General features: G+C 45.6%; 1 protein-coding gene across 6 annotated transcripts in view; it reads right to left on the reverse strand.

Annotated features, from left to right (window-relative positions):
• The window catches only part of CHD1 (chromodomain helicase DNA binding protein 1), a 290764-nt gene that overhangs the window by 233895 nt on the left and 32218 nt on the right, over positions 1-24651 (reverse strand). For 2 of the 6 annotated variants that reach the window (XM_063964066.1, XM_063964067.1), the window contains exons 3-7: positions 21747-21939; positions 21276-21398; positions 13311-13378; positions 12373-12537; positions 8571-8833 (exon numbers count right to left, since the gene is read on the reverse strand). In XM_063964066.1, the coding sequence (XP_063820136.1) occupies positions 8571-8833; positions 12373-12537; positions 13311-13378; positions 21276-21398; positions 21747-21939 (812 nt within the window). Of the gene's footprint in view, positions 1-8570; positions 8834-12372; positions 12538-13310; positions 13379-21266; positions 21399-21746; positions 21940-24651 lie in introns of all 6 variants that reach the window. The other 4 variants (XM_063964064.1, XM_063964065.1, XM_063964069.1 and 1 more) reach the window with 3 other exon arrangements.

Genomic DNA, 24651 nt, shown 5'->3' on the forward strand with positions numbered 1-24651 from the left:
GAGGATAAAGGACGGATGCAAACGGTAGCACTGACATGCGGTAGTGTTGCCGCCCCTTCCCTCCTTCACTGCCAGATCCTGCTGTGCGGTGTGCGCCTGGAACATACTCTCCAACCCCATCCCGCTGCTGCTGCGCTTAGTGGAGCATGCGGGATCAGAGGTGCGTGGCTCCCCCCTATAGGAGCTGCGTCAGCCGATCAGAACAGCAGCGCCAGCACTGAACAGGCTGGTAGCTGTTGTTATGAATGCACAGTCACTGTCGCAGTCGGGGCACACGGGAAGCGTCATATACACATTTTATGAATGTCCCTGGGGACGCTCTCCACTCAGATTGGCTAGAGGTTTAATGATTGATGTCTCCCTTGCCCAAAAGGCTCCGTCTCAACATTTTTAGTCCTCTCTGCAGCTGGGCAAGGGAGACATCAATCAATACATCTCTAGCCAGTCCCAGTGGAGCGTGTCCCTGGGGTCCCACCCATTAAAAAAAAAAAGTGAGTACTCGGGCCTCAATATTGGGAAAAATAAAATACACGCTATGGCGCGTTTTTGCGATCACTGACTACATACATCGTCATCATAGCGCTCTGTACATCAACAAAGTGACTGATTCAGTGTTTCAATCTGGGCTTGTAAAACTCGATAATGGTCAGACTATTAAGATCACCTATTAAGCGCACACCCTCTGACACCAGTTCAACTTACACCGTAACAGTTTGCCAGCTAAACACACTATCTGCCATGCAAGACACCCAATCACTCACTTCCAACACTACAAGCAATTACTATTTCTGTAAATCTGAGATGTAGAGCATCCCTACCCTAACCCTCATTCTGAACATTCATCCTAATAAAAAAACAACCCTAACCCCTCTCTAACCATACCCGCTACACCTAATACCTTAACCCAAACCACTAAAACACCAAGTGTGACTGTTACCATGGGAGACTACACACCTGTTTTGCTTAAAGCCTGTTAACAAGACTACTGGACTTATTTAAACCAAATAAATAAATACTGAAGTAACAATACGGTTATATTTGACAGTGAATATATAAATCTGTTATCTAACACAAGTGTAAACCCACTGATACGTTTCACCAGGTCATTAAACAAGTGGTAATGCAATATTTGCACATAGCCAGGTTCTCTCTCTGGTCTCATTCATCCAGTCTTAGGGGTACATTCATTTGCTGTCTGGTCCTTTCGGATGGAAAGGACCTGACAGCTCTCTATTCAATGCTGGGCCAAACCAGACAGGTTTGGCCCATTCCCGACAGTGTCAATACGACTTTAAAAGTCGGATTGACATTGTCGGAAACTGGGCTAAAACCTGTCGGGTTTGGACCCGATTCTGACAATACATGCGGCTCGGAGGCACACCGATCCGCGTGTATTCCGACAGTCTTCCAACAAGTTGGAATTCCCGACTTCTCCGAAAAAATTAGGCTGGATCGAATAGGTCTGAACCCCTTCCGACCTATTACAGTCGGAAACTGCCGTCTTTCTGACAAGACGGCAGTTTCCGACTAATTGAATATACCCCTTAATACGCCATGTAGCGCGAGACGTCTGGTGCGCGTGAGCCACTATGTCCCATGCAACTTTACTAGCGCTGGGCATCTTGTATATTGTGTGTGACCAAGTCTGTATACGGAGTACTGTAGAACTTGTATTGGAAAACAGCTAACAGCTTTTACTTTTAGCACTTCGTATACAGATTCACTCGGCCGCACGCAGCTATACAAGTCATGCATATCAATTTAATCAGCAGTGTCTCCTGGTGCCTCCTAGTCAGATTGTATTGTGACTAAGATGTGGTTACTCCAAAAAAGACGCCCACCACTAGCAGTCTCTCACAGGATCTGGTGCGCAGAAAGGGGCTGTTGGCACAGCTGCAGCAATGATGTATGAGGACACATCTGTATCTGGCTTTCATTTATAGCAGCTGGATTTTTTTAACAATATTTTCTTTATTAGTTTTCTCTGCATAACAAATAAAGCAAAAATAAGGGGAATAAAATGGGTAGGAAACGGGAATTTCTCAAACAATCAATAGACATTGTCTATACATACTCATTGAAATATTTACGTTAAATAATAAGATTTTACTCACCGGTAAATCTATTTCTCGTAGTCCGTAGTGGATGCTGGGAACTCCGAAAGGACCATGGGGAATAGCGGCTCCGCAGGAGACTGGGCACAACTAAAGAAAGCTTTTAGGTCACCTGGTGTGCACTGGCTCCTCCCACTATGACCCTCCTCCAAGCCTCAGTTAGGACACTGTGCCCGGACGAGCGGACATAATAAGGAAAGATTTTGAATCCCGGGTAAGACTCTTACCAGCCACACCAATCACACCGTATAACTCGTGATCCCATACCCAGTTTAACAGTATGAAAACAACTGAGCCTCTCAACAGATGGCTCAACAATAACCCTTTAGTTAACAATAACTATGTACAAGTATTGCAGACAATAAGCACTTGGGACGGGCGCCCAGCATCCACTACGGACTACGAGAAATAGATTTACCGGTGAGTAAAATCTTATTTTCTCTGACGTCCTAGTGGATGCTGGGAACTCCGAAAGGACCATGGGGATTATACCAAAGCTCCCAAACGGGCGGGAGAGTGCGGATGACTCTGCAGCACCGAATGAGAGAACTCAAGGTCCTCTTCAGCCAGGGTATCAAATTTGTAGAATTTTGCAAACGTGTTTGCCCCTGACCAAGTAGCAGCTCGGCAAAGTTGTAAAGCCGAGACCACTCGGGCAGCCGCCCAAGATGAGCCCACCTTCCTTGTGGAATGGGCTTTTACTGATTTAGGATGCGGCAGTCCAGCCACAGAATGCGCCAGCTGAATTGTGCTACAAATCCAGCGAGCAATAGTCTGCTTAGAAGCAGGAGCACCCAGCTTGTTGGGTGCATACAGGATAAATAGCGAGTCAGTTTTCCTGACTCTAGCCGTCCTGGAAACATAAATTTTCAAGGCCCTGACTACGTCCAGCAACTTGGAATCCTCCAAGTCCCTAGTAGCCGCAGGCACCACAATAGGTTGGTTCAAGTGAAAAGCTGATACCACCCTAGGGAGAAACTGGGGACGAGTCCTCAATTCTGCCCTATCCATATGGAAAATCAGATAAGGGCTTTTACATGACAAAGCCGCCAATTCTGACACACGCCTGGCTGAAGCCAAGGCCAATAACATGACCACTTTCCACGTGAGATATTTTAGATCCATGGTTTTAAGTGGCTCAAACCAATGTGATTTTAAGAAACTCAACACCACGTTGAGATCCCAAGGTGCCACTGGAGGCACAAAAAGGGGGCTGAATATGCAGCACTCCCTTAACAAACGTCTGAACTTCAGGTAGTGAAGCTAGTTCTTTCTGGAAGAAAATCGACAGAGCCGAGATCTGTACCTTAATGGAGCCTAATTTCAGGCCCATAGTCACTCCTGCTTGTAGGAAATGCAGAAATCGACCCAGTTGAAATTCCTCTGTTGGGGCCTTTTTGGCCTCACACCAAGCAACATACATCCGCCATATGCGGTGATAATGCTTTGCAGTTACATCTTTCCTGGCTTTAATCAGCGTAGGAATGACTTCCTCCGGAATGCCCTTTTCCTTCAGGATCCGGCGTTCAACTGCCATGCCGTCAAACGCAGCCGCGGTAAGTCTTGGAACAGACAGGGCCCCTGCTGCAGCAGGTCCTGTCTGAGCGGCAGAGGCCATGGGTCCTCTGAGATCATCTCTTGAAGTTCCGGGTACCACGCTCGTCTTGGCCAATCCGGAACCACGAGTATTGTTCTTACTCCTCGTTTTCTTATTATTCTCAGTACCCTTGGTATGAGAGGCAGAGGAGGGAACACATAAACTGACTGGTACACCCACGGTGTCACTAGAGCGTCCACAGCTATCGCCTGAGGGTCCCTTGACCTGGCGCAATATCTCTCTAGTTTTTTGTTTAGGCGGGACGCCATCATGTCCACCTGTGGCCTTTCCCAACGGTTTACCAACAGTTGGAAGACTTCTGGATGAAGTCCCCACTATCCCGGGTGTAGGTCGTGTCCGCTGAGGAAGTCTGCTTCCCAGTTGTCCACTCCCGGAATGAACACTGCTGACAGTGCTAATACGTGATTTTCCGCCCATCGGAGAATCCTTGTGGCTTCTGCCATCGCAATCCTGCTTCTTGTGCCGCCCCGTCGGTTTACATGGGCGACTGCCGTGATGTTGTCTGATTGGATCAGTACCGGCTGGTTTTGAAGCAGAGGCCTTGCCAGACTTAGGGCATTGTAAATGGCCCTCAGTTCCAGAATATTTATGTGTAGGGACGACTCCTGACTTGACCAAAGTCTTTGGAAATTTCTTCCCTGTGTGACTGCCCCCCCAGCCTCGAAGGCTGGCATCCGTGGTTACCAGGACCCAGTCCTGTATGCCGAACCTGCGGCCCTCTTGAAGATGAGCACTCTGCAGCCACCACAGTAGAGATACCCTGGTCCTTGGAGACAGGGTTATCAGCCGATGCATCTGAAGATGCGATCCCGACCACTTGTCCAAGAGGTCCCACTGAAAAGTTCTTGCATGGAACCTGCCGAATGGAATTTTGCTTCGTAAGAAGCTACCATTTTTCCCGGGACTCGTGTGCAGTGATGCACCGATACCTGTTTTGGTTTCAGGAGGTCTCTGACTAGAGATGACAGCTCCTTGGCTTTCTCCTGCGGGAGAAACACTTTTTTCTGTTCTGTGTCCAGAACCATCCCCAGGAACAGTAGGCGTGTGGTAGGAACCAGCTGTGACTTTGGAATGTATAGAATCCATCCGTGCTGTTGTAGCACTTCCCGAGATAGTGCTACTCCGACCAACCACTGCTCCTTGGACCTCGCCTTTATAAGGAGATCGTCCAAGTACGGGATAATTAAAACTTCCTTTCTCGAAGGAGTATAATAATTTCTGCCATTACCTTGGTAAAGACCCTCGGTGCCGTGGACAGTCCAAACGGCAGTGTTTGGAATTGGTAATGGCAATCCTGTACCACAAATCTGAGGTACTCCTGGTGAGGATGGTAAATGGGGACATGTAGGTAAGCCTCCTTGATGTCCAGGGATACCATGTAATCCCCCTCCTCCAGGCTTGCAATAATCGCCCTGAGCGATTCCATCTTGAACTTGAATTTTTTTATGTATGTGTTCAAGGATTTCAAATATAAAATGGGTCTCACCGAACCGTCCGGTTTCGGTACCACAAACAGTGTGGAATAGTAACCCCGTCCTTGTTGAAGTAGGGGCACCTTGACTATCACCTGCTGGGAATACAGCTTGTGAATTGCCTCTAGCACAGTCTCCCTGCCTGAGGGAGTTGTCGGCAAGGCAGATTTGAGGAAACGGCGGGGGGGAGACGCCTCGAATTCCAGCTTGTACCCCTGAAATACTACTTGAAGGATCTAGGGATCCACCTGTGAGCGAGCCCACTGATCGCTGAAATTTTTGAGGCGGCCCCCCACCGTACCTGGCTACGCCTGTGGAGCCCCCCCGTCATGCGGTGGACTCAGAGGAAGCGGGGGAAGAATTTTGATTCTGGGAACTGGCTGACTGGTGCAGCTTTTTCCCTCTTCCCTCGTTTTACACGCTTGCATTTCTGAAGCCGAAAGGACTGTACCTGATAATACAGTACTTTCTGAGGCTGTGAGGAAACTTGAGGTAAAAAAAAATTCTTCCCAGCTGTTGCTGTGGATACGAGGTCCCAGAGACCATCCCCAAACAATTCCTCACCCTTATAAGGCTCTATGTGCCTTTTAAAGTCAGCATCACCTGTCCAGTGTCGGGTCTCTAATAACCTCCTGACCGAATGGACATTGCATTAATTCTGGATGCCAGCCGGCAAAATATCCCTCTGTGCATCTCTCATATATAAGACGACGTCTTATGTTCGCAAAATAGTATCCCTGTTTGACAGGGTTACAGACCACGCTGCAGCAGCACTATCTGCAGGTCTCAGTCTAGTACCTGAGTGTGTAAATACAGACTTCAGGATAGCCTCCTGCTTTTTATCAGCAGGTACCTTCAAAGTGGCCGTATCCTAAGACGGCAGTACCACCTTTTTTGACAAACGTGTGAGCGCCTTATCCACCCTAGGGGATATCTCCCAGTGTAACTTATCCTCTGGCGGGAAAGGGTACGCCATCAGTAACTTTTTAGAATTACCAGTTTCTTATCGGGGGAACCCACGCTTTTTCACACTTCATTCACTCATTTGATGGGGGTACAAAACACTGGCTGCTTTTTCTCCCCAAACATAAAACCCTTTTTTTAGTGGTACTTGGGTTAATGTCAGAAATGTGTAACACATTTTTTATTGCCGGGATCATGTAACGGATGTTCCTAGTGGTTTGTGTATATGTCTCAACCTCGTCGACACTGGAGTCAGACTCCGTGTCGACATCTGTGTCTGCCATCTGAGGGAGCGGGCGTTTTTGAGCCCCTGATGGCCTTTGAGACGCCTGGGCAGGCGCGGGCTGAGAAGCCGGCTGTCCCATAGCTGTTACGTCATCCACCCTTTTATGTAAGGAGTTGACACTGTCGGTTTATACCTTCCACATATCCATCCACTCTGGTGTCGGCCCCACAGGGGGCGACATCACATTTATCGGCATCTGCTCTGCCATCACATAAGCCTCCTCATCAAACGTGTCGACACAGCCGTACCGACACACCGCACACACACAGGGAATGCTCTGACTGAGGACAGGACCCCACACAGCCCTTTGGGGAGACAGAGAGAGAGTATGCCAGCACACACCAGAGCGCTATATAATTTAGGGATTAACACTATATTGAGTGAATTTTTCCCAATAGCTGCTTGTATATACAATATTGCGCCTAAATTTAGTGCCCCCCCTCTCTTTTTAACCCTTTGAGCCTGAAAACTACAGGGGAGAGCCTGGGGAGCTGTCTTCCAGTTGCACTGTGAAGAGAAAATGGCACCAGTGTGCTGAGAGAGATAGCCCCGCCCCTTTTTCGCGGACTTTTCTCCCGCTTTTTTATGGATTCTGGCAGGGGTATTTATCACATATATAGCCTCTGGGGCTATATATTGTGATATATATGCCAGCCAAGGTGTTTCTATTGCTGCTCAGGGCGCCCCCCCCCCAGCGCCCTGCACCCTCAGTGACCGGAGTGTGAAGTGTGCATGAGGAGCAATGGCGCACAGCTGCAGTGCTGTGCGCTACCTTGGTGAAGACTGATGTCTTCTGCCGCCGATTTTCCGGACCTCTTCTTGCTTCTGGCTCTGTAAGGGGGACGGCGGCGCGGCTCCGGGACCGAACACCAAGGCCAGTTCCATGCGGTCGATCCCTCTGGAGCTAATGGTGTCCAGTAGCCTAAGAAGCCCAAGCTAGCTGCAAGCAGGTAGGTTCGCTTCTTCTCCCCTTAGTCCCTCGCTGCAGTGAGCCTGTTGCCAGCAGGTCTCACTGTAAAATAAAAAACCTAATTATATACTTTCTTTCTAGAAGCTCAGGAGAGCCCCTAGTGTGCATCCAACCTCGGCCGGGCACAAAATCTAACTGAGGCTTGGAGGAGGGTCATAGTGGGAGGAGCCAGTGCACACCAGGTGACCTAAAAGCTTTCTTTAGTTGTGCCCAGTCTCCTGCGGAGCCGCTATTCCCCATGGTCCTTTCGGAGTTCCCAGCATCCACTAGGACGTCAGAGAAATTAATAGATTAATGATACTTCTAAAGGAACAAGTGATTAAAACATTCAATCATATGCTTAAAGATTTAAAGAATTAGTTACTTCTATAAAACAGTTATGGGCCCTACACACTGATAGATCCGCCGCCGAGCTGCCCGACGGCGGATACGGCCGACCCGGCGGCGGGGAGGGCAGTGATGGGGGGAGTGAAGTTTCTTCACTCCCTCCGTCACCCGGCTCCATAGCAGTGCAGGCAAATATGGACAATCTCGTCCATATTGGCCGGCATGCACAAGCGACAGGGCATCAGCGATGAACGAGCGCGCGGCCGCGCATCGTTCATCGATGGTGCCTCCACACTGAAAGATATGAATGGTATCTCATTCATTAATGAACGAGATCGTTCATATCTTTCAGTATTATCTGCCAGTGTGTAGGGCCCATTAGTCTGACATACCCAATTCTAAGAATCATGCCTTGTCTGAACTGAGGAATAATCATCAGAGAGGTCAGATCGAAAGCGCTGCATAATACATGGCATTATTATCTGCTGAATAGCAGTAAAGGATCAAACCATCAATGTTGAATAGAAGATAATAGGCCAACAGCTGCAAAGCATACAGCACAACTCTGGGGACTCGCCTTTATATCCATATTCCCTCTATACAATGAAAAACCAAAGCAATCTTATACACTTGTGCCCATTAACACTTACAAATAATGTTTAGCCAGTAAGTTATTTAACCAAGTGAGCCACATTAGCAACCCAGATCCACACTTAGCCACATCTCAGTAACTCAAATAGGCATCAAGACTTCAGCGTTATTCCACAAACAGTAAATTTACACTCAGCGACACAATCACATATCTGTTAGCAAGCAATACCTCCTTTGCGCCCAAATCTGGAATCCATCACTCTTTCAATTGTTTCAAACTCATCTTCATCTGGCTGCGGGACATCTTCCCCGCAAACTTCCAATAAGTCATCAGAGTCAGTTTTCATTTCCTCATCTTCCTTATAGCTGACATTTACAGTAGCTTGCCGCCGAGACGCTCGCTTATCAAAATCATCATCATCATCATCATCCGAGGAATCCGTGCCTCTTTTCTGCTGACTACCAATTTTTTTCCCATTTTTTACTTTGGACCTGAAACAAACAATTTACTTGGTGAACAAGACAAATCCTACCAGTGAACATACACTGACAAAAGGTCCAATAAACTTTATGCTGAAGAATGTAAAAACATATTCTTGGACTTTGAAAGTGATCAGTATCTGGAATTATTATATCAATGATGAAGATTCTGTACTCTAAATATCGTATAAGAGACTGAGCTTGCGGGAATCTCTCCAGCTGATATCCCAAATGCAGCCATCTGTAGCTGTACAGTAACAGCAGGTATCCCCCAAGTTATAAATTGTGAGGTACACAAACTATCCCAGTATATATCCTTGACGGGGATGCAGTCACAATGCCGGAGGTCGGGATGCCGGTGTTCAGGAGACCGACGCTGGAATCCCGACAGTCAACGGCCGGCATCCCAACACATGCCCCTAATATCCACTCTGTTGGTGGGTCCACGCCACCAATCGAGTGGGAACAGAATTTGTGGCAAGCGCAGCGAGCCCGCCTTGCTGCTGGTATTCCAGCAGACGGGATGCTGTTGTCGGTATACTGACAGTCGGCATCCCATCTTCCGGTATATCATACCGGACCCCCTTGACGTTTTTCAGTACCAACTGTGCCCTTTCGTCATACTTATAAAAGGATAGGCATACACTAATGGGCCCTACATACTCGCCGATCTGCCGCCAAGCTGCCCGTCGGCGGATACAGCTGACAGGCAACCCAGCGGCACGGGGGAGTGAAGTTTCTTCACTCCACCCGTCACCCAGCTCCATAGCAGTGCATGCTAATATGGACAAGATTGTCCATATTGGCCTGCATGCATAAGCGACCCAGCACCAACTATTAACGAGCGCGGGGCCGCGCATCGTTAATCGTTGGTGCCTACACACTGCACGATATGAACGAGTTCTCGCTCTTTAATGAACGAGAACGTTCATATCGTGCAGTGAGATCTGTAAGTGGGTGTAGGGCCCATAACCCACATTTGTACTGGTCAGTAGGTAAAGTCTGTTCAATATTACGTCACAGCTACCAACATACTGAGACAGTCCAAGTGTATCCTGCAATTTACAACTTGGTGAACATCTGCCATTACTATGCAGCTACAGATGGCCACATTTGAGACATGAAACGGAGAGACTCTGGGCCTAATTCAGACCTGTTCGCTAGCAAGTGATTTTTGCACTGCTGCGATCAGATAGTCGCCTCCTACAGGGGGAGTGTATTTTAACTGTGCGAACGCATGTGTAGCCGAACTGTACAAATAGATTTTGTGCAGTCTCTGCACAGCCCGGGACTTATTCAGCCGCTGCGATCACATCAGCTAGTCCGGGACCGGAATTGATGTCAGGAACCCTCCCTGCAAATGCATGGACATGCCTGCGTTTTTCCACACTCCTAGACAACAGTCAGTTGACACCCACAAATGCCTTCTTCCTGTCAATCTCCTTGCGATCTCCCGTGCAAACGGATCCGTCGCACAAACCCATTGCTGAGCAGCAATCCGCTTTGTACCCGTGCGACGTGCCTGAGCATTGCGGTGCATACGCCGCGCAGTTTAGACCTGATCGTCCACGGTGTGAAAACGCACAGCAGCGATCAGGTCTGAATTACCCCACTGTGAGGTGACAGTTCTTTTGAATGGGACTGTGTGTTCCTAAGACATCACAAGACACACGGTTTCCAATACCACATTTATTTACATTACAGACTGTTCCTGGTAATTACTACAACTTTTATAAGAATTATACATCAAACTGTGCGATAGCCATTTCCTTTATCTGATAATGTTATAATAAATGTTAACACTAAAAAGGGCTTTGAAGTATCCTTATTTTATTTGGATCAGAGCAGCCTTAATTGTATATATTTATTGACGGATGTGGTATAGAAGATCTACACTGTCTAGACAGTCAATAAGGTCGACACCAGGTGACGGATGTTGGCCGGTAGTGCGGGTTCCCGGCTGAACTCCTTTAAAGCGGCAATCATTCACAAGGCATGGTTCTGTCTTGTACAAGATTGCTGCTTTAAAAAAAAAACACCCGAGTTCACCCAGGAACCCACACCTCCAGCAACCTATGACTTTTTTACATCCAGCCCCATATGGCTGACGTGCATTAGGTCAAGAGATCAAAGGTCGATAGTGGTTAAGGTCAACAGGACCAAAAGGTCGACCACATCTTGTATATTTTTTTGTTCTGTGACGATCAGAAGAAACTTAGGCAAGGTGGCTTGCTGCGCTCACCCTAGGTTACTATTCCTAATCGTAGACCACATGGATAGCAAATCAAACATGTGCTAGGAAAATGTGGAAAACCCAAAAACACGTGTTGACTATGTGCGTGTCGACCTAATGCATGTTGATCATATGGTGAGGACTTATTGTACATCTAACGAGAGAGTGTAGGTTTATCATCCGGATACCTTTTTTGACCATAATCAAAAACACTTTAAAATATACTGAAATTTGTACAGAAGTCCAATCATTTTCAATCTAATGTTCTATATTACTAGCTCATTTCTATGCTGTGTAACATATGTATAGACATATAGCTTAATGAATCCCCCCTAAAGATCAAAAACTTACACTAACCAGGGGTTCTCAAACGCGGTTCTCAAGGCAACACAACGGTCCACGTTTTAAGTTTATCCATGCTTGGCCACAGGTGACTTAATTAGCACCTCCATTAACTTGATTTAACCTTTGCCGAGCCATGCATATTCTAAAAACCTGGACCGTTGGGGTGCCTTGGAGACTGCTTTTATCGATTAGGGTAGAAGTACTGGCATTGTAAGCATGAGGTTCCCACTATTCGTGATATGAATTCTGCCATGTGCCACAAACAAGTAAACATCCAGTTTATAAGACTAAAATATGTGGCAACACAAAGATCGTACTGTACTAGCCTTATGGATTAAAGACTTGGAAACTCAACATCATCCTGATAAGCACATAAAATGGCTTATTTTATGCAAGTTTCGTCCAGCAGACTATGACAGGTACTGTCACTCTCAGAGAAGGTGTTTCCCCAGTTGGTATGATTGAGGTTGACGTAACTTTTTAGTGACTGGCCTACCATTACATACCATGTTGTAAATCATGCACATTCACAGTTAATCACAGTCAATAACTAATATATGTTGCTATATAATACAGGAAAAGCAATAATAATAATCATAATAAAAGCCAAACTGCATAATAAACCAAAGTAAAAGTATGTTTTTCATCAACTGCGCTTAGGAAGTACAATACGCTAAGTTTCATCATCAATACCAGCGCAAAGTCAAAAATATTACAAAAACAAAAAGCATCTATACAAGTACGTTTTAACTTAAACATGTTTACGCCAAAAAGAGAAGGAAAATGTCTGCCCCTTTCATGTGCTGATGTATTTTCATTCAAGAGAAAGCGGATAATGCAAAACAAGATGAAATGAGTTAAGTTTACATAGCAAGTCTAGAGTTTAGATAAATGTCTGCACTGTAGGTCTGGAATAAGCTACATGTGCAGAAAATGACATAAATGAAAACCAACATCATAGTCTAGCCCTTACCTGTTTTGAGATTTCTTGTTTTTTACTTTATGGCTCGGTTCATAATCAGATTCGCTGTCCCTACTGCTGCTTTTCTGTCTATCCCCCCCTGTGTCGGAATCTGAACTGGAACTGGTCGATGTAGAGTTACCACCAGAACCTGAGCCGGTCATCTGCCAATCTTCACTGGACATATTGAGAGGGCGGAAACGGTGAAAAGTTACAACATGCATGCTTGCCTCACACACAAACTAGAAAAGGGACCTGAAGCTCCAATACAGAGACTTGCACTTTACAAGGATTTATTCTGTATAACATGCCAACATAGAAATGACTATATTCCACACAACCAAGAAAACACTTTAAACAAACATTAGATTTTTTTTTTTTACTGCTCCAAAGATATGAAGAAAATAAAAAAATAAACCTATTCCACATACTACAATTTACATGCTATCAATAATTGCACAAATACAGTCTTAAGAACGATATACCAAACATCATAACAAGAAACAAACACAGCAAGAAGCTGCTACGGGCAAAATCAGTGGTTAGAGCTAGCAGAACAAGGACCAGGACAGTGCAGCCGAAATACCAGAACTAGTACAAAGCCAAAGACAAGAGACTAACACCGCAGAGGAAAAACAGAGAACCAAGAGGTTTCAGGCAACACATTTAGACTGCCAGTGTTAAAGGTGAAGCCCGTACCAGCTGCGAAAGAAGCCATAACAAGGGGAGAACAGCATGTAGCAAACTTGGATTATTTGTCTACATGAAGGATGTACGGGTTTATGAAAACACCCATTTTAGATGTTAGAAGAGGATGACCAAGCAATTGCCAGTGAACAGAGATTTTTGGGGGCGAGCAATGAAAATAACACCAGCACCAAGAAGCATTAGACATCAGACAAGGCATCGGCACATTTCATTTGAAAGACTTTATTTAGAACATAACTCACTCTTTGTGTTTTTTCTTTTTATTCGCACTTGAAGAATCCTCATCAGAGTCATTACTGCTGGAGGAGTCCTACAAACAAGAACAAGCTGATTACTGAATGTGTGGACTCATTCTGATATGCATTTCTCTACAGACTACATCTGTTAAAGTCATGACTAGCGGATCAATAAGCATATAAAGGACAGACTGATCAGACACAAACAGCAGAAGACTGGTCTAGCACAAGTAATCATATCGTCTAAACAGACTCAGAAAAGGTTTATCCTACTGGTCTGGAGCACTGACAGAGGGTGGATGGCAGGCAGATATACTTTCGCCTATACATCATAATAAATAAAAGCTTCATGACGGCACATTGCTCATGCTGACTTAATACTATATAGTTTGAAAACAGAATTATAGTGTCTTATGTGCATCAGGCACCAGCTGCCCTTAAGCAAAGGGAAGATTAAAGACAGGTGCTGCCCGATATACATAACCAGCTAGCTCTCATGTTTTCTAGTCAGAAATTAAATAAAGACACATTTGAACTTATTCAGCTAAGCAGTTCCTGGAGTATTGGCTTTCCTACTCTTATCTTTAGCTGGTGTATGGGGTTGCATAATCACGCATCCACACTGAGGTCCTGGCTGTAATCCTGACAATCAGTAAAAACTAGACCGAGGATTTTGTCTTAAATGCCCATTTGTTTCCCCATAACTTCGGGCATACGAAAGGTGTGTCTATAAATATATTATATATATATATATATATATATATATATATATATATATAATATAATATATTATATATATATATATATATATATATATATATACATACATACATACACACATGCATACATACATACACACATGCATACATACATACACATACACACATGCATACATACACAATACAAAATACACCCTTCCATCGGTCATAAATTACACAGTTGAGTCACAATATTATGACCACCGGCTAATAGAGTAACTGCCATGTTCAGCACGGACAGCAGCTAGATGGGCTATTTTAGACACACGTCTGGTAGCCATCAGGTTCATTTTGATGGTGAGCTGCTCCACTGTAGCGTCAGTTGGCCCTCACACACCTTCGCAGCAGATGTTCACCTATCACATCAATGGCACGTGGTGCACCGTAGTTTCCACGTTGGTTATTCGCAATGGTGCAATTTGTCTAGTCACGATACACCTTTATCACAGCAACAGGCGAACAGTTAAACTGCGCTGTTCCGAAATACTGCCATCTGGCACGAAAGCCAATAAACATTCCTATTTACAACTCGGCTAAATCGTCCCTTTTACCCATGACAGCAATGAGTGATACGCGCAGACGGCCCATCGCACACCTTATATACCCACCAAGCCAGCGCATGACGTGACGTACTTCATGGGCTAAGCGCTGCTGACGTCAAATGTAGGAGGTGGTCATAATAATGTGACTCGACCACATATATTAAAAATTAAGGAAAAATAGGATTTTGGTACTTACCAGGTAAATCCTTTTCTTTGAATCCATAGGGGGCACTGGAGTACTCTTGGGATATGGACGGGCTTCCGTAGGAACAGCACTGAATATTTAAATTTAGAAACACTCCACCCCTCCATATCCCCGAGCACTTCTCAGTGTTTTTTACTGAGCCGAACAGGAGCTATAGAGAGGTTGACAATGGAGTATTACATATAACATAACTGACAATAACGAAGTTAACACATAACGTTACTGACAACTAAACAGTTGACACCCTAACCAGCCCTTGTAATTTGAACCAGTCGGTGAAAGTGTGTTACCATAAGATCCTCAGAACTAACCACAAGTAGGTAAAACTGCTCTGGGTGGGCGTCCAGTGCCCCCTATGGATTCAAAGAAAAGGATTTACCTGGTAAGTACCAAAATCCTATTTTCTTTATCATCCACTAGGGGTCACTGGAGTACTCTTGGGACGTACCAAAGCTTCCCTCGTGGGCGGGAGAGCTGTTTGGCACTTGTAACACTAGGCGGCCAAAGCTAGATGCTGATGCCGCAAAAGTATCAAACTTGTAAAAGCGCACAAACGTGTGCACTGAAGACCATGTAGCCGCCCGGCAAAGCTGCGTCGCAGAAGCCCCACGACCAGCTGCCCATGAAGTTCCCACAGAACGTGTGGAATGAGCGGTTACTGACGTAGGCGGTTGTAACCTAGCATGAAGGTAAGCCTGACGTATGGTCAGTTTTATCCATCTGGATAAAGTTTGTTTAGATGCTGGCCAACCTATCTTGGCAGCATCATAGAGAACAAATAACGTATCCGTCTTACGAACTGAAGACGTTCGGGATACATAAACGCGTAATGCGCGTACCACATCCAGAGTTCCAGAATGTGCTGTCAACACAGGAACTACTATTGGTTGATTGATGTGAAAAGATGACACTACCTTTGGTAAGAAGGCGGGATTCGTCCGAAGTTCCGCTCTGTCATCATGAAACACCAAATACGGTGGCTTGCATGACAAGGCACCCAAATCCGAAACACGCCTTGCCGAAGCTAAGGCTAGGAGAAAAATTGTTTTCCAAATGAGAAACTTTATATCCACTTGTTGTAAGGGTTCAAAATATGAAGACTGTAAGAACTCCAAAACCAGATTCAAGTCCCATGGCGCTGTAGGTGGAATGAATGGAGGCTGTACCCTGAGTACACCTTGGAGAAAAGTGCGTATAGACGGCAATAGAGCCAAACGTCTTTGAAAGTAAATTGACAAAGCAGATACCTGCACCTTCAGTGTAGATAAACGCAATCCTCCATCTAACCCTGTTTGTAGAAACAACAACAGGCGGCATACCTTGAAAGCTGATGTCGGAAATTTCCGAGCTTCACACCAACCTATATAGGCACGCCATATTCTGTAATAATGAGCTGCCGTAACCGGCTTCCTAGCTCGTAACATGGTTGGTATAACTGAATCTGGAATGCCCTCTCTTCTTAAGAGGGCGGTCTCAACAGCCACCCCGTCAAACGCAGCCGCGCTAAATCGGGGTAAAGAAACGGACCCTGTTGTAACAGGTCTGGACGTAGCGGGAGCGGCCAAGGATCGTCTGCGAATAATCCTCGGAGATCCGAGAACCAAGCTCTCCGAGGCCAATGAGGCGCCACTAGTATGACTGTGACCGACTCTCTTTTGATCCGTTTTAGCACCAAAGGGAGCAACGGAAACGGTGGAAACAGATACACAAGACTGTACGGCCACGCGACAACAGTGAGAGCATCCACCGCCACTGCCTTTGGATCTCTTGTTCTGGACACATACTGGAACGTTTGGTGATTGTGTCGAGATGCCATCAGGTCCACCTGAGGATAACCCCATCGCTGAACCAACATGTGAAACACTTCTGGATTTAATGACCATTCGCCTGGATGAAAATCCCGACGACTGAGATAATCTGCTTCCCAGTTGTCCACTCCCGGAATGAACACGGCCGACAATATCACCTGGTGGCATTCCGCCCAATTGAGGATTCGAGCTACTTCCCGCATTGCCATGCGGCTTCTCGTTCCTCCTTGTTTGTTGATGTATGCGACCGCCGTCGCATTGTCCGACTGCACTTGGACAGGCTGAGAGCGAATCCTGTGCACTGCTTGTCGTAGCGCATTGTAAATTGCGCGGAGTTCTAGAACATTTATAGACAGCAATTTCTCGTGATCCGCCCAGAGACCCTGGAGCTGACAATTTTGAATTACCGCTCCCCAACCTCTGAGACTGGCGTCCGTAGTTAGAATTATCCAGTTCCAAACTCCGAACCGTCTTCCTGCGGTTAAATTGTGTTCCTTGAGCCACCAGAGCAGAGAGACTCTTGCTATTGGCGACAACCTCACCCTGTGGTGAATCTGTAGATGCGAGCCCGACCACTGGGCAAGCACGTTCAGCTGAAATGGACGAGAGTGAAATCTTCCGAACTGAAGCGCCTCGAAAGCTGCCACCATTGTGCCTAAAAGGCGAATGCACAAGTGTACCGACACTGTGCGTGGCTTGAGCACTAATTGTACTAGATGGCGTAGCATTTGTACTTTCTGTTGTGGTAGGTAAATTCTTTGATTGACCGTATCGAGAATCATACCTAGGAACTGAAGGCGTTGAGACGGAATTAGATGTGATTTCTTGAAATTTACAATCCAACCGTGGTGAACCAGTACATTGTATGTTAGCAGCGCATGTTGGGTAAGTATCTGTCGAGACGGAGCTTTGATGAGCAGATCGTCTAAATACGGAACTATTGTCACTCCCAGGGATCTGAGGTGAGCTATCATCACAGACATCACTTTGGTGAATACCCGAGGCGCTGATGACAGGCCAAACGGTAGAGCCTGAAACTGGTAATGGTTCTGGCGTATTGCAAACCGCAAGAATTTCTGATGAGGCTGCCAAATTGGAATGTGTAAGTACGCATCCTTGAGGTCTAGCGCAATCATAAATTCCTTGGTCTCTAACCCCGCAATCACCGAACGTAGAGACTCCATTTTGAATCTGTAGTAAGTTACGTACTGATTGAGCCCCTTTAAGTTCAATATTGGTCTGACTGAGCCATCCGGCTTCGGTACCACAAACAGACTTGAATAATAACCCTGACCCTGTTGGTGTACAGGGACCGGAATCAACACTGCCGAATCCAGTAAGGACTGAATGGCAATTTGCAAAACCGTCCTCTTGTCGTCCGACAGAGGCAATCCTGTCTTGAAAAACCGCAGAGGCGGAAGACAGTCGAACTCTATTTTGTAACCTTTTAACACTAAATTGCGGATCCAGCCCTCCGCGGATGTGTGGAACCACGCCACATGGAACGTCTGAAGGCGTGCTCCCACAATTGGAGAACCGAGATGGGCTGGTAACCCGTCATGCCACTGGCTTGTCGGTAACCTTAGCGTCTTGGCGAGTTGTGTTGGTTTGATGGAAACCACGTCCTCGACCACGTCTAGCAGGCGTGGCTGATCCTCTGCCACGTCCTCGAAAGGGCTGAGGTCTAAAAGATTTGAACGAAGGTCCAGCGTACCTTCTTCTTGGAGCCGGTGGAGGCAATGGTAAGAAAACAGACTTACCTCCCGTAGCCTCCGCAATCCATGCGTCCAATTCTGGACCAAACAACTTCTTGCCATCGTAAGGCAACGCCTCTATACTTCGTTTGACCTCTGCCTGATAAGTACGCAGGTAGAGTGCTCTTCGTGCCGTAACTAGCGACGATGAAATACGAGAAGTGAGCTGACAGACGTCAGTAGACGCTGTACAGAGATACTCTACAGCCTCAATCATTTGATTTACCAGAATTATTAGGTTTTCATCATGTAGAGAAGATTTGAGTTCTGTAAGCCATATTATGAGCGCCTTAGTTACCCAAATGCCAACCAATCCAGGTCTTAGCATCACACCTGCTGCTACATACATGGATTTTAGCATAGTTTCTATCTTGCGATCTGAAGGATCTTTAAGCGTAGTAGCTGCTGGCACTGGTATGGTTAATTTCTTGGTAAGCTTCGACACTGAAGAATCAACTATTGGTGGATTCTCCCATGTACACGTTACCGAGTCTGGAAACGGATAACTAGACTTAAACCTGCGAGGTATAGAAAACCGTTTATCTGGATTCTGTCGTGTTTCTACTAACATCTGATTTAAAGAATCCGACACAGGAAAACTTACTGGCGTCTTCCGTCGTTTAGTAAATACGACCTGATCATTGGTGAGAGGCTGCTCAGCTTCAGGAAACCTTAGAGACTGACGTACCGCTCTGATGAGATCATCAATGCCGGAACTGTTAAAATCCTCGCCATCTGACTCCACTTCGCCCTCCTCACCCTCATCGTGTTCCGTGAGGTCTGGCATGGAATCGTCAGAATGCAACATAGCAGACACTGGAAAATCATAAGACATATGAAAATTATCCCGTCTGCCCAAAATGGATTTGGACCTTACGCAAGGCTGAGATGTCTCCGGTAGTTCTGGCGGTCTCACCCTAGACTCAGATCTTATCGTTTCTCGCTCCAGACGAGCAGCGGTCATTTCTGTCTGTAATCTATCCAGTACATTTACTAACATACCCCACGGAGGATCCGGTGAGGACATTGGTTGTAAAACTGGCGCAGAAATGGTATTCTGAACGGAATCCACAAAACATACTGTACATGTGGTAGATGCATCCGGTAACACACTGCCACATACTTTGCAATTATGCTTTTTAGTTTTTGCTGGTGCCTTACTCATTATGGCGACAGACAATACAATACACAACAAACAGACACCTGCACGACTCCGTAAAATAGCAATAAGGTGTCTCTGTATATATATCTGGCCAAGTGCAGTACACGTTGCCAGTACTAAGAAAATGTGATCCCAAATTCCCACTAACACCCCTGCGCCTCCGGTGGAGTAGAGATGTAGGACAGGAACATTCTGGAATCACAGCAGGAAGACACAGGAAGCATGGTTAAACATGGCTGCCATGCTAACTTATACATATAATCCTAGTGCTGGTTTCAAAACTTTCACTGATTATAATGCAACAATCCCTGCAGCCTCTTATCTGCTGCTGCAGTATTTCATATGCCGCTTATTGCCCCCTGTATTTATTATTGTTTGTCCCCCCTGTAATGGCTGCCTGCTCTTTCTACTTAGAGCAGCGGCAGCGCAGCGTGTGGGGCCCCAGCGGGTATCGCAGAGCGCTGTGAGTCCGAGTGAGCCGCGTGTTTCCCAGCGGTGGGACCCGGTGTAATAGCGGCGGCCAGCCTAAGCGAGAGAGCTGCGGCGGCCGAGATCAGCGCTTGCACGGAGGTCTGTTATGGCCGTTGGGAGGGCGCCTGAGTGGGGAGAGCAGCGGCGTGTACAGACGCCTGGAGCGCTAAGCGCTAACAATGTCCCCACACCTCGGGGCGGCAGCGGGAGCTGACCGCCCCGTTCTTCACATACCTTAATCCTGCAGTTGTGCGGAGGCTCCGACGGGGCTTCTTAAACAAGCGCCGGCCAGCCTGTGCAGGAGGCTGTGTGTGTGGCTGTGAGGGAGCTCTTTCAGAGAGGCCCGACACGCCCGTGCTGCTATCAGCAGCTGCACTATCCCTGACCCTGCCTTTTGGAAGGGGGAAAGGGATGTGTCAAATAGTAGAAAAAAAATAAAATTAAAAAAGAAAAATTTCTTCAAGTAACCGTGACTTCAGTTACCAAGCTGTTGCCACGTGCAGCACAGAAAAAACACTGAGAAGTGCTCGGGGATATGGAGGGGTGGAGTGTTTCTAAATTTAAATATTCAGTGCTGTTCCTACGGAAGCCCGTCCATATCCCAAGAGTACTCCAGTGACCCCTAGTGGATGATAAAGAAAAACAAATAGGAACTTTAGGCATAATCCTCAGTCTACTAATAACTGGTGAATGAGAAACATCTTGGCTGGTTTGTAATGCAATACTTCAGGAAGTAGGGTGTATGCTAAACTTTCTTATTTCATCAATGATATTAGTGTATGATCTATAGTACTACCGCAATAAGGCACATTTTACCCAATACCGTTATGTACCGGATTCAGTTGGTATGCCGGCGGTCGGGATCCCGGTGGTCAGGATACAGATATCGGAATCCCGACCGCCTACCAGAATGCTGGCTAACAGGGGCTAGTCCCACCCGTGGGAGTACATGAGTGGGAATGGAACATGAGGCAAGCGCAGCAAGCCCGCAAGGGGCACCGTCACGCTCGCCCCCCTCCAGCAGTCTGGCGACCGGGGTCGGAATGCTGACCCCCGGGATCCCGACCGCCGGCATATCAGCCATCAGCAGAAAGTGCACAAAAATATTTTTTACGTGAGGAACAGTTTTTGGACATGTCTCATTGCATTAGCTAAAGACGGCCTAAACCTTCTCATATAAGTGGTGTGCTACTGTGAAAGCATACAAGAATCGTCAGATCTGGCCCATGTAAGATTTGTATATGTGCACAGGTCCACATTACTTGACGTGCCTCTGTGGAGTTGCTGTTTGAAGACGCTGGTAGTTTTTGCTGTAGCTGCTGCTGTAGCTGTTGTTGCTTTCTCAACATAGCAGATCTCTGTACAGCGAGAATGCTGGGATTGGATTTCCAGAACTGTACAGAAAAAAACAGCATGTTAATCTTTTATTAGAACAGTGAATATGAAACATTTGGCAAATATTTATTTATTAACAGTTTCTTATATAGCACAGCAAATTCCATTGCGCTTTACAATTGGAAATAACAATGATGTAAGAAACTGGGTAATAACAAACAGTCATAGATGTAGGAAGGCCCTGTTCACAAACCTACAATCTATATGAAGAATTATTAGATGTTCGATTAAAAGTCTATAAAGTACCAAAAAGAAACATTACAAGCAGTAACGTAAAAACAAAATATCATGCTTCGAGAATTCATGCACACTGCCAATAACTTCTCCAATTCCCACTTGCACATTACCTCAGCTCCATCCAGCCTGGGTGACTTTGACTGGACAGTTTTCTTCTCTTTTGAGGTGTCCGACTCAGAATCAGATTGGCTCCCAGATTCTGAGCCACTATCAGAGTCACTGCTACCAGACCGACTACTGCTTCCATCACTACTGCTCCCAGAGCTAGACCCTGACCCTGAACCAGATTCATCATCCGATCGGCTGTAAAGATAATATAAAATGAAAAACTAAAAAATAAATTAAAAAAAAAAACCCACAATATTGTTTCTTTCAATAGGCCAGCATCCAATTAGCCCCAATATGCGGCACTTATCTGGGATTATACTTCTGATGCCTGATATAACCCACGATAAGTAGCCCTCAGAGCAGCATTAACGCATGGGATTGGGATCTTATCCCGGTTACCAAGTGTTATCACTCAATAACGGGACATTATCATCCGTCATAAATCGCGATATCAGCAAGTTTTTCCTCTGCATAAAAGTTAATGGGGCTATTTGGATACCGGCCACTGTATTTACAGTATTCCTTCACATTAGTCCACTGGTATAATAATACATTATCATAACAAGATTATCTTGCTCTGTGGGCAGTCTATGGGAAATCTTCTGCTTGTGTGATGGGCCGAAATGTGCAATCAATTAATCCATATAGCTGTTCGGCATTATAATCCTGGAGTATGCATGCCGACCACTGGTGCTGCTGATCTAATTCCCTTTTTCTGCCATGTGGTCATCAACTTAAACATTGCTGCTTGAGAAACCTTTAACTACCAAGTTGTTTTCATATTTTTGTTGCAGTACTTGTTTAATCCTGAGTCAAGCAGTGAATCAGCTGAGCTACGTCACAGCCCTTCTTATACGAAAGCCGAAAGATGGATAGTCCAAGCTCGTTATGAGAGCATACTGAACACTAGATGCTTCTGCTATGAAGGGGTAAGACTGACCACAGGGTGAAGATGTAATAGGGTTAGAGTTTGCAGAATATCAGGATTTCGGCCAAGATTGCCCGTATTTTTAATGGGGCAATTATTTACAAGCCAGGCTGATTTTGCCTTGTAAATAATTAAAAAATACAGGGAATCTCGGCCGAAATTCCAGACCTCAGCAAACTCGGACATTTCCCCCAGGAGGGCTTTTACTGGAGCCTTTTAAAAAGCTCCAAGAGGAGGCATTGGTTTTATTATATTTTATTCTCATTTTACAATATCAAGTAAAGGTCCAATACTATGGTAGGGATGTGTGCTCAAAACGCCAAATCCCCAATACTTGACGTCTGTGTGCTGCGTGAACTCTGGAAATGGTCTGATAATAATAGTGAATTAGAACTTACCCCTGCAAACTAAGGGGGTATTCCATTACCCACAGTAATTTGCTGCACACAAAGCCCCCTAAAAAATGGGCTTTTATCGCAATGGTCATTATCGAGCTAGCCAATTATAGATCTTTTTAAGCAGCAAAAGCCCTATATCGCACAAAAACACACATAGGTTAGCGACATTTAGCGGAACCTATGTTTTTGGTGCAGCGAACAAGGCATTTTAGCATACTTGTCGGGAATTTGGGTTTCCCTGCCTGAGGCAGGTGAAACAAAACCACTGATATTGTAAGTGCCAAATCGGGGCTAACAGTACAGCCCCGGGCAAGTCAATTAGACAAGCTAAATTACCGTGGCCAGCCTTATACTAGTACAAATTATTATTATTATTATTTTTTAGAGAGATGTGCGGTTTCTGATTTACTCTGTTCTTAATGCCAAAATTAATAAGAGTTCGGAATTATCCGGATTTTTCTTATTGGCTATCCAAAACAAGCGACATCCGAGAGCCAATAAGAGGCCATTTTGAGATCTGGATAAAACTGAACTCGCACATCTCTAAATATATATATATATATATATATATATATATATATATATATATATATATATATATATACATACATACATACATATATACACACACACACACACATACATACAACAGGAGAACAGGCACTCCCATAAAGATACTATCACTGCACCGGTGCCATCCCAGAGGAGATTTGCATAGAAGAAAAGAAGAGCGGCACTCGGCGTCTTTGAATCACAAAATTGTATTAGAACAACACATAGAGAAGTCCGACGTTTCGGGGATGACATGCCCCTTTGTCAAGGTGTACACCTTGACAAAGGGGCATGTGAGCCCCGAAACGTCGGACTTCTCTATGTGTTGTTCTAATACAATTTTGTGATTCAAAGATGCCGAGTGCCGCTCTTCTTTTCTTCTATATCTATATATATCTATATATACACACACACACACACACACACACAGGTTGAGTATCCCATATCCAGATATTACGGGCAAAAAACTGAATATTCCAAAATATTGAATTTTGTTTAGTGACACTGAGTTAAGGTGTGTACACACGGTAAGATATTTTCTTCCGATTCTGACTATATAGTCAGAATCGGAAGAAAAGATAGTGCAGATCGCAAGGTGACAGTCACCTTGCGATCCCGATCCGATGCCGATGCGCGGCCCCGCGCGGTCGGCATCGGCAGAAAAAATAGGCTGTGCAGGCAAGTCAATCCTGGCTATCTCTATAGAAGAGATAGTCAGGACTGACATCGCACATAGCCAGCATCGCAAGCACACTCATTATGTGCTTGCGATACTGGCTAAGTGCCGACCCGGCCCCCTGTCGCACGGTGAGAATCGGATAAGTCCGAATCTCACCGTGTGTATGCACCCTTACTGAAACCTTTGTTTTCTGATGGCTCAATGTACATAAACTTTGTTTGTTTAATACACAAAGTTATTAAAAATAGGGATTTTTGTTTACTTACCGTAAAATCTCTTTCTCTGATTCCATCTGGGGGACGCTGCGCACTTACTAATGGGTTAGAGTGTGTGGGATGGGAGTTTGGCAC

The sequence above is a fragment of the Pseudophryne corroboree genome, chromosome 1 (assembly GCF_028390025.1).
Source record: "Pseudophryne corroboree isolate aPseCor3 chromosome 1, aPseCor3.hap2, whole genome shotgun sequence".
Classification (NCBI taxonomy): Eukaryota; Metazoa; Chordata; class Amphibia; order Anura; family Myobatrachidae; genus Pseudophryne; species Pseudophryne corroboree.